We start from the raw sequence: 11,249 nt of genomic DNA, 5'->3' as shown, positions 1-11,249 counted from the left end.
CTCATCAATAATTAATACATAATGCACACCGAATGCAAATATCAAGAGATAAAAGTAAAAAAAAGTTGAAAATTAAGAATTAATGAAAGCAAAAAATTAGTCAATTGGATTAATAAATAATAATAGCAAATAAGGAAGAACCGAAGGGCAAAAAAAAATTGAAGCCTTGAGCCTTAATGTAGAAGAATAATTAAATATAGTATGCACACGCAATGCAAATATATGTTTCCTTTTTTTCTCTCAATTTACGTTCAACGTAGAAACTTGGAGAGTCAATTAATTATTTGTATTTTCTTTTTAAAAAACTATTTTAAGTTGTTAGTTTGCTAGGATTTATGTTTTTTTTCATTTTTAAATAATATATTCTATTTCTTTTATTTTAATTTATATGACACATATGTAATTAAGAGAGTCATTCAAATTTCGTATATGTTTTATTAAGTATTTTTAACTGTTAATTATTATAATTTATAGTATTGATTATATAACGTTTAATAATATATGTTGTTCCATCTATTTAAATTCATGTATCACTAATAAAATTTCAAGAGTCAATCAAATTTCGTATATGTTCTATTAAGTATTTTCAACTGTCAATTGTTGTGATTTATAGTATCGCTTACATAATATTCAATACTCTATGTTATTCCATCTAATTAAATTTAATATTCAATACTCTATGTTATTCCATCTAATTAAATTTACGTGTCACTAATAAAATTTCAAGAATCAATTAAATTTTTATTTTTTTAAAAAAATATTTTATCTTGATAATTCTTGTGATTTATAATGTTTTTAATATCATTTTAAATATATAAAGAATATTTAAAATTATTAACTACTATGATTTAGAAAATTTGCAAATATATAACGTATATTTTTAATACTTTGTTTGGATCATTGTTACCAATTGTTTTATAATGTATTGTATTGTACTCTATTGTATGGTAGATATAATGTTTGTCTAAATTGTATTGTTTGTTGTTATTTAGTAATATTGTAATTATTTGGTGTGATTGTATCGTACTGTATTGTAATTTATAAATTTGCTTAAATATTCTTAATTATTCTAGGGTAGAAAGTTTGACTATATTTAAATAATTAAGGTAAAGGGTAAAATAGTATTTTAAAATATTATGTAAAAATATAATTGGAAAAAAAAAGTAACAACGCGAACACACCAAATTGGTTGTTCCATAAAATAGGGATTTCCATTGTTACAAAACAACGAAATTTAACAATAAAATACAATACATTTTAACACTTTGTTTGGATCATTGTTACTTATTGTTTCATAATGTATTGTATTGTACTCTATTGTATGGTGGATACAATGTTTGGTTAGATTGTATTGTTTGTTATTGTTTAGTAATATTTAAATTGTATGGTTTGATTATATCGTACTGTATTGTAATTTATAAATTTACTTGAATATCTTTAATTATTCTAGGGTAGGAGGTTTGACTAGATTTAAATAATTAAGGTAAAAAGTAAAATAGTATCTTGAAATATTATGTAAAGATATAATCGGAAAAAAAATATTAAGTAACAATGGGAACACACCAAATTGGTTGTTCCATAAAATAGGGGGTTCTATTGTTACGTAACAACGAAATTTAACAATACAGTACAATACATTTTAAGTGACAATCAAAACAAACATTGTAGGTATAATAACGATATAATAACAATGATCCAAACATAGTGTAAGTAACAATCAAAACAAACATTGTAAGTATAATAACGGTACAATACAATATAATGGATAACAATGATCTAAACATAGTGTAAATAACAATCTAAATAAACATTTTAGATATAGTAATGATATAATATAATGGATAATAATGATATAATAATTTAAATATAGTGCAAATAACAATCTAAATAAATATTTTAGATATAATAATAATATAATATAATAGATAATAATGATACATTAATCTAAATACAGTGTAAGAATAGTGCGTAAATAAAGTGAAAAAAACTAAAGAAGAAGATGTGAGAGACAAGAAGGAAATGAGAAAAACCGAAGTGAGGTCATATATTGAAAGGCAGTTGAATAATTAATGAAATGAAAAATAGAAAAACACTGCCCCAAGCTTTTCGACTGAGGGAAATAAAAAGGAAAATTGGCTGGCTTTTATGTCCAAGAAATGGAGAAGTATAATTATAAAGCACTATGTACAATATTATTTCAGAATAACACTAACCGTAAATTCCCATATTGTCCCTGCCTAGGGAAGCTCGTTTATGAGTTATTTCCATAGCCTCTTATATATATTAGTATGGGCCTAATATTTTTTTTAAAAACTTTACGTGATATCGATAGAATTTAGATAGTCAATTAAATTTTAATATGATTTTAAATATTTAAAGTTGTTAATTATTGTAATTTATAAATTTTTATGTGATTTTTGAATAATATATTATTTTTCTTGTTTCAATATATATATATTCGCAGATAAAATTTCAAGAGTCAATCAAATATTGTTAATTAATGAGACTTACAATACTTTTTATGTTTAGTTTTCAAAATTAAATATTACATGTTACAATATTTTTGATGTAAATTTTTAATAATATATGCTACTTTTCTTATTACATTGTATCTTAAACAAATAGAATTTCAAGAGTCAATCAAATGTTGTTAATTATTAAGATTTACAATACTTTCTACGTAGTTTCCAAATTACATAATACATGTTACTTCTTTTATCCCATTTTATGTGACACTAAGAAATTAATTTTACGAATCAATCGAATTTTAATATGTTTTTTACTAATATTTTAAGTCTGTAATTATAATAATGTATAGTACTTTTCTTTAAATATTTAAAATTTTTAAAAATAAGATAGACATAATAAAATGAAAGAACCACCAGAAAAAGAAAAATAGTGCAGCTACCTAGTTATTGTCACTTATATCCATCCCATTTTACGTGATAAACATAGATTAATTTTATAAATCCGTCGATTTTTTATATGTTTTTTACTAATATTTTAAATTGACATTTATGACGATTTAAAATATTATAAAAAATTAAAAATAAGACAAGACGGAAGAACCACCGGAAAAGGAAAAAATAGTGCAGCTGCCGCCAGTCAACAAATTTTCTTTTTTTCCCCCGTTAAATTCCTCTCTTAAATATGATGAGTATTTCTCAATGTTTATTTTCATTTTCAATGCCTCAACGGTCACATTTTCAAATGATGATTTCTTTCTATGGGGTTTGCCTCCAAGAAGATTGCCGAAGTGTAACTTATTCATTTGCTTCTTTGGTTGTTCGTTTAACCTTCTTTCCTCTTAGTGGAATTTGATTCTTTTTTTGTGCATCTTCGGTAACTGAACTTGGGGGTTTTGGTTTTTTATTTTTGGGAGCCTAAATTCACTCCTTCCTTGGTGAATTCAAGTTGTGAGTTGTTAAGCAAGTGGGTTTACGTTGAAGTTGCAATGACGGAGTAAGTAATCTTTAAAATCCAGTGGATTCTTTCCTTGTTTTGATTAATAGATGTTGAAGTTGTTTTGAAGTAAATCTCAAGGTGAATGATTCTTGATGTGTTAAGGAGATTTGATGGTAGGGAATTTATTGGGCTCCAATTGAATGTGTTGATTGTATTTGCAGGGGAGAACTCTATAATGATTTCGGACAGATAGGCGGATGCTATTAAATTTCTAACTTTCAGGAAGCTTAATCAAGAAGATGGTAAAGCCCCCGGAGCTGTTTCCTTGTGTGATGTGGATCTTGATCAAGTTAGCGTTGATTTTTTCCTCAATTGGTGCAATAAAAGGTAGGGAATGTCAACTCCAAAATATAGCCTCTACATATTTGCTTTAAAATGGATTGCAATCATCAGGTCAGGATTTTTTTTTTTTGAGTTGGCGAACTTCTTGAACTATCTGAAGTTATTTGAGATTATCACCACAACACTCTGTTCACTCATATGGTATATTCAGACTTGCACAGACATTATTTTCTGTTCAATGGTCACTATTTTATGAATGTTCTGCACATACATTAATTTCTGTTGAATAGTTACTATTTGTGAATGTTCCACTTTCAGAGGTTTATCTACTGCAACATAGAATTATTCCATATGGTATTGTTGTGCAGCACTTTTTACCTATTTCAGAACTTTATTTAGTGTGTTTAATTATCAATGTTTATTTTCATTCTTGACGGTTTCCTTTTGGTATTACGAGTAATGCAAGTTCAAATGATGAATGCTTTCTAGCTACAAATCATGAGCTCTCAGGCTTGCCTCCAGGAAGATTGCCTGTCCATATTTCCACATCATCAATTTTGCAAACACTCTCAACGTCAGGATCAATTGATACTGAACCATTTGAAGAGCTGTATAGTTTATCCAAATCTCAGTATCTCAGTTCCACACAACAACAAGAGTTAACAGTTGACAACATTGAGGATTTTGATGACGGTGATGATCTAGATGAACTTGACAGTCGAAGATATTCAAGAAGAGTTCTCAATGATGCTGCTGATCTCGTGCTTGGATTGCCGTAATTTGCTACTGGTAAGCATGCTTGTTATAGGTGTATATGTGTATGGTGGACCTGTAACTTCTTCTATCATAAGTGTGACCATTTCATTTTGGCAGTATTAGGTTGTAATTTGCTTGTCTATTAACTCTAAGTTGTTATATCTATAGTACTGGTTATACCGGAAAAATAAAAGATGGGGAGAGTAATGGTTACCATTTAAAAAAAAAAAGAAGATCGGGAAGGTAAGAGTACTTCGAGATTTCTCTCTGTCTATATTTGTACTACTGGTTACTTTGTGCTTAGGGTGCTGACACATGACTAGGAAACTATTAACAACATTGATGCAAATGTATCGTCTAACTGCTTTAGTTTCTGTGCAATTTTCACTCAATGATAAATGGATTTTTTAATAAGGGAATTTAACCACTATACTCTGAAGCATTGTATCCTAATGATAAATAGATTTCAATTCTCATCCACGTTAATTGCAGTTCGAGTAATGCACCAAGGTCGTGAACATGGCATACTTCTGTAGTAGCTTGATATTGGGGGAATATCCGTCCCCTTTTTATTAGGAGCATAAGAAACCACTAATCTCCAGCACACTTGTGTGATTTTTTTGATTTTCTAACTTCTTCCAGCTGATGGGCATTATTAAATTTTTTAGAACTGTAATCCTATATGTTTTTTTTTCTTTTTGTAGATTAGAAAGAGTTAGCACTATCTTGATGCATGTTTAATGTTTTTCTGACCTTTGACTATCATAAACAAAACTAGTTGTCGGATTATTGATTCTCAGATATTTTGATGCAACTCTTTTTAGTGCTTAAATTTTATTTTATTTTGTTATAGCTCTTTGTTATTTTCTCCTCTAATCACTATTCAATTGATTATGTTTATAAAAAGAAAACTTATATAGTTATATAAGTTTTTCACTTGATTATGCTAAAAAGAAAATAGTTATATAAGTTTTATTTCTGATCTTTAACAGCCCTAATTTTTTCATTTGGTGCTTTTTAAGCATAAAGAGTTCCCGCTAATGTTTTCTTCAACGAACATTCAAGTATTTATTACTCTTCTGTGATAACTTCTCTCGTACCTAGTAGCAATAGTATTCAAGTTTGAAGCTTATTTCATCTTTCATAAATCCTAACCAAATGATAAGTTAAGTTCTGTGCTTGTGCACGAAAATCAGTGACAAGTTGATGTCATTTGATCCTCACTTCTTTCTGTGGCGCCCTCTTGGTTTGAAGTCTGTTTGGGGAATATCTCGATATGTTAAATGTGAAATTGAATGAAGTGAGGTCATCATATCCATTTAACTAGTTTATTTTACCTCTACTTTGTAAACAGCCTATGGTGGGGTGCAAGAGCTTGTTTTGGAGCTTCATATTAAATCCGTACTTCTTTTTGCGTTTTGATGTTTGAATTCTTTGATTTTATACAATGTTTGAAGCCTTGAATACATGTGTTGGCACGTAATAGGAACTTCCAGATTGATAGATTGATTACTGGAACAAGTATTTGATGAGAAAGCACTTAAATATATTATTCTATTCCAGTATTTCCTGATCGGTTACACTACTTCACTTGTAGATTTCATTATCTTCTTTCAAAATGTATTCTTTTCTTGCTTTTACATGGATGGATGGGAGATACTTATACTTCAGGCTGTATTTCTTCCTAGCTATTGGCGATGATTATCTCCGTGAAACAGCATATGAGATCCTTCTGGCTGCTGCTGGATCTTTAGGGTATTTCTGTTTCTTGGCTTGTAACATCTCCCATCCGATTACTTTAATGCATTTAATATGCATTTTGTATGCACAGAGGCCTCGTTGTACCTTCAAAGGACATATAGAAGGAGAAGACATCTAGATTGATGAGGAAGCTGGGCCGTAGTAAAAGTGACAATGTAATGACCCAGTCACAACATTTATCTGTACTGGTCAGTTCGTTGGAGACAATGCGTGTCCAGATGGAGGTAGGAAAATGAATGACCTTGTTACCTTATGTCAGATGTCAAATTGCTTCTAGCTTCTGTTGTTTGATTTACACCAGTAATGGCATAGATTTCTTATTAGTTTCTTGCCCTTAACTCAACAAGTTGGGATTACTTGCCTGCTGTTCCATTGCAAATCATTAGGAAATGAAATAACTTAATAAGCAGTAATTTTTTCTGTTAGTTAATGTTGAGGTGTTATGCCAAGAGGTTTTCAAATATTATCAAAGTACAGAGGTGCCTTGAGCTGTTATGTTGGTGATTTGTTTGGTATATGGTGCTAGTCTCCACCAGTTGCCAGTCGGTAGTGAGTATATAATGTAAATAGTGTTCCTAGTGCTAGACATTCATTATTAAATCATAAAAGTGATAGCTAACAGAAAGGGATAAATTTCCCAAAAGGATACATTAGAAGATAAAGAGGGAAGAGAGATATTGAAGATCCTACTCTGTTGTTTAGGAATTCACAGTTTCATGCTTACTGGGTTCTTACCTGATTAATATGTACAGATTCCTGGAGGCCATGGACGTCAGGACAAGACTTGGTCTCCTTAATGCGATGGTTGGAAAAGTGGGTAAATGATGTATACAATCTTGATCCCACTGGAATTGTTATGATGTATTTCATGTACCGAGTTTTCCGACAAAAAGTCATATAAGTGGCAAAAGAGACAAGTAAGTGCTGTCTTTCCCTCTTAATATGATGATTCAATTTTTTTCCTCCCCTCCTCTTTGTAATTGCTGTAACAAGCTTTGCAAAGTTATTTATTTATGAAACTCAATTCATATGATAATGTATTTAGCATTTCTTTTTTATTTATGAAACTAAAAGAGACAAGTGCGTGCTCACGTCTTGTAATTGTTGTAACAAGCTTTGCAAAGTTGCTTATATATGAAACTAAATTCATACGACAAATTATTTAACATTTCTGTTGCATATTCTTTTTTCTGTCAGTTCAGTTAAACATGTTGGAGGAGGAGGGGCTTATAAATCATCCTGTTATAGGGTTGGGGAATCTGGGTGAAAAGCAAATAAGCTAAGGGTTCTTTTAGCTAAGATAGAAGAATCTGAGGTGTGTACATTTCTTTCTATCCCACTTTTGCTGAAGAGAAATTTCTGATTTATTACTAATACTGAAGTATCTGCAATTCTAGTTTGGTCATGCATCCTTGCAAATAGCCAAATACTGAACTTTATAATATGTTAACTTCTTTGAAAATAGTGAAATGCAATATTCATACTTGAAGTAGTGGTCTGATTGCATATTTCAAGAAAATACTGGTCTCTTCTATTCAGCTTCAACTCAGAGTGGTGGGCTAAGGATATGAATGCAGTGGATGCACATGCTTTAACATATACCGCATCTCCGACTTTGAGTAATATTATGCATTCAGTTGGTTTAGTTAGTTTCTGATCGCATTTTGACTAATGCTTTAATGAAGTTTAGGGATCTCTTTTGTTTACCTATAATATAAAAGGAAGAGCCAGGAAATACATGTCCCTCTATCATCTAAACAAACAGCGACAGGAAGCATGAGACCCTACAACATCTATACAAACAACGAACTAACAACATTATAATTTAACCTATCATTCTTTTCTATAAGGGAACTGCAAATTGAATCATGATTCACCAATTTGCTTAATGGTCGATACCAATGAATGTAAATTTGCGGTGATCCTAGTTGGATTTCATTTTCTTAATTTTATTGCCGAAAATAAGTATGTTAAATATTAAATAGATGGATTGGAACTACAAATGCACTCCACTTCTTTCAAACAAATTAAATACATTTTTGATTTACTTGAGTGTTCTGTTTTGAAGTTTGATTATCATATGTCTAATCATAGGATAACTTAGAATTAAAGTTGAGTTGCTAAGAGGATTTTCATCTTTTAGATTGGAGGTTCATTATCTGTTGAGTTGCGAATTGTCTGTCCCTGGCCCTCGGGGGTTTCATGTTAGAAAAAAGGAAGTGTCTATTTTTTGGAAATTGACATGTTTTATCTTCTTGTACTTCTATGGACTTCTTTTCAAAAGAATCTTATTGACCCATGGAATTAGTTCAATTGATTTTTGTTCTTGTTTGCTTGTTTGATGCTCTTCATCATTATTATATGAACTCTCATCTTCTTTTTTCCCCAATCCATGGACATTTTGATACTATATACTATGAACACCCATGTCCTGATACCATATCACAAAGAGAATGGGTTCTTTTTGAGCTATACCAGATGATATGCCATAAAAGTATCACTTCTTTGTTTCAGTCTTTTCCTCCTCCTGCAGCAGAGATGCAAAGGATAATGTTTAAAATCTTTGAGAGAGATCCCTATGCCACTGGCAGAAAGGCCAGCTCGAGGTGACTTAACTGGTGAAGTATGCCACCGTGCTGATGGTTATCACCTGAATGTCAAATTATACGGGAATCTACTTCTCAGTGTTTTTGATGTTTTAGATGAGGGAAAAGCTCACAGAGGTCAGTAAAACCCACTTGAATGTCAGGATAAAGATGATCATCTTGTCTCTTACACTGGAAAGTAGTACTCTTGGGATGTCTCCTTTCTCTTAAAAGAAGGTAATATTCTTAAGGGTCATTGAATTTACAGTCTTGGTATGTTGTGTACTTGTGTCAAAATAGAAAAGGTTTATATAGTTGGGACTATGTTTCAGTCATGTTAGTAGTAATTTAGGTCTTGTGATTTGTAGGAGTCCTTTAGTCTTATACGAATATGCATTTCAAAAATATATAGAACTTCTGGAGCTTATTATTATTATTATTTAATTATTATAAATAATATGGGTCTTAAGGAGCTTAAAATGGAACGGTATGAATTATGATCAGGGAGGATTCATATAGCCGAGGCCCTACTTGCTTAGGATAGAGGTCCAGTTGTTTTGTAGGAACAAAATAACCGTTCTCTGTGTATAATAGTAAAATCTTGAACAGTAGTGCAACGGATGATGTTATGTGAGTACATTCCTTTGGAAAATCGATTTATAGGTTTGAATGACCAATTATCTTCATCTTTTCCAACCAGGAAGTTAAAGAAATTTTGGAGCTTCTTAAGTCCACATGGCGTAATTTGGGAATCATCGAAACCATCCACTACACTTGCTATGCTTGGGTATTATTTTGACTGGTATAAAATGACAAAAAAGGTACTGGTTTCTAGTCAGAGTTGCTTAAAACATTACCAGCATTTGCTTGACTACTAACCTGCTGATGTTATATCAATTGTTTGGACTAGATTTTACTTCTTTATCAATTATTTGAGTGGGTATAAAGCGGGTTTATTATGTTATGAGGTGTTTGTTTTGAGATGGATTTTGTGAAGCTTTGTGTTGATTCATTGTCTAAATTAGTATGTACTCTCTTGTTTCATTTTTTATATGTGTTTTAGGATAATTTCTTCAATTCTTAATGTGTAAAGAATCATGCTAAGCTTACTATAATGTCTTTGGATGCCATCTCTTCATTAATTGCTTAGGACCCAAATGTTTGTCTCTTTAAATTATTAGTTGAAAACTACATCTCTTTTACTGTTTAAGTGTGGTATATGAGTTGTACGTTTTCTTTAATCCACTAAGGTTGATTGATAAAATACAATAGTATTATATGAAATTGATTCACTAGTGTCTTGCACAGGTCGGGAACCGAGAATACACTGATATACAGCGTGATACGGCGATATACACCAGCTGTATATTGTGTATAAATGCAACATAAATGGGCACAAAAAGCCCCCAAAATTTCAGAAATTGTATTTTGTTACTTTGGCCTAAGCCCCTTTTGCCTTTTATTATTATTTGTTAGATTAGGACAGGTGGAGGTTTGGGCGTAAAGTGAAGCCCACTAAAAAATCAAACTGCTATGTTAGTTTAGGACAGGCACGAAAAGAAGAATTGGGCCACATATGCAGATGCAGCGTGATACACCAATTACATCAGCTGTATATTGTGTATAAATGCAGCATAAATGGGCCCAACAAACCCGCAAAATTTCAGAAATTGTATTTTGTTATTTCGGGCCTAAGCCCCTTTGTTTTTTTATTATTATTTGTTAGACTAGGACAGGTGGAGGATTGACCCTAAAGCCCACTAAAAATCAAATTGTTATGTTAGTTTTGGACAGGTATGACAGGAAGAATTGGGCCACATATACATGAGTCAAAAGCCCAAAATGAAATTAGGCCCAAGTACTGGCCCAGATGGACAAAACCAGACTCGGGCCCAATTTCTCTTCTTCATCTTGTATTTATTTTGATTGTTATTGCTTGTTTATTTGTTTGTTTAATTTTAAGGTTTTTCCTAAACCAATTCGCCAAAAGATGACCACTTCTAATCGATTACTTATATTTTCATAAAATTTGAATAAGTACTAGTTGTCTTCCTTGAATTACTTTGAGATATTTCGCTCAAGCAATGCCCCCTTCTAGTATTTATCTTCCCTTAAAGAATGATTTTGAGCTTTAAAATTGTTATTTTCTCAATTTTGATTAAGTTGCTTAAAATAATTAGTAAAATAGATAATTATCGAATAAATGCATGACATTTCGAGTGCTTTCAAATCTTTCTCGAAATGTTAATATAAATTCCGGACCCGTTTTCAATTGATTTTTAATGTTTTAAATCTTCTTAAAATTAGTTAAATCTTCCACTGTTTCCTTTTCCTTCTCATATCTCACATCTCATATGTCCATATCTCATATCTCTTCTCACATCTTACATTTCATCTCTA

General features: G+C 31.0%; 1 protein-coding gene across 12 annotated transcripts; it reads left to right on the top strand.

Annotated features, from left to right (window-relative positions):
• The first annotated feature begins 2,934 nt into the window (after positions 1–2,934).
• LOC104648765 (protein unc-13 homolog) lies at positions 2,935–10,889 on the top strand. 12 transcript variants are annotated; one of them, XM_069286855.1, is made up of 11 exons: positions 2,976–3,462; positions 3,627–3,792; positions 4,237–4,536; positions 6,192–6,258; positions 6,335–6,488; positions 7,017–7,181; positions 7,467–7,579; positions 8,801–8,887; positions 8,967–9,086; positions 9,550–9,670; positions 10,158–10,889. In XM_069286855.1, the coding sequence occupies exons 2-3, from the start codon at positions 3,705–3,707 to the stop codon at positions 4,524–4,526; spliced, it is 378 nt and encodes a 125-aa protein (XP_069142956.1). In that variant the 5' UTR covers positions 2,976–3,462; positions 3,627–3,704; the 3' UTR covers positions 4,527–4,536; positions 6,192–6,258; positions 6,335–6,488; positions 7,017–7,181; positions 7,467–7,579; positions 8,801–8,887; positions 8,967–9,086; positions 9,550–9,670; positions 10,158–10,889. The 12 variants fall into 12 exon arrangements, 9 of the variants coding, with proteins under 9 accessions (XP_069142945.1, XP_069142956.1, XP_069142955.1 ...); XM_069286854.1 differs by having other exon boundaries at positions 8,798–8,887; XM_069286848.1 differs by having other exon boundaries at positions 8,779–8,887.
• Positions 10,890–11,249: the final 360 nt, after the last annotated feature.

This window comes from Solanum lycopersicum, chromosome 1 (genome assembly GCF_036512215.1).
Source record: "Solanum lycopersicum chromosome 1, SLM_r2.1".
Taxonomy (NCBI): Eukaryota; Viridiplantae; Streptophyta; class Magnoliopsida; order Solanales; family Solanaceae; genus Solanum; species Solanum lycopersicum.
Note: the sequence above shows the minus strand (reverse complement) of the source record. Positions and strands in the feature narration are given on the sequence as shown.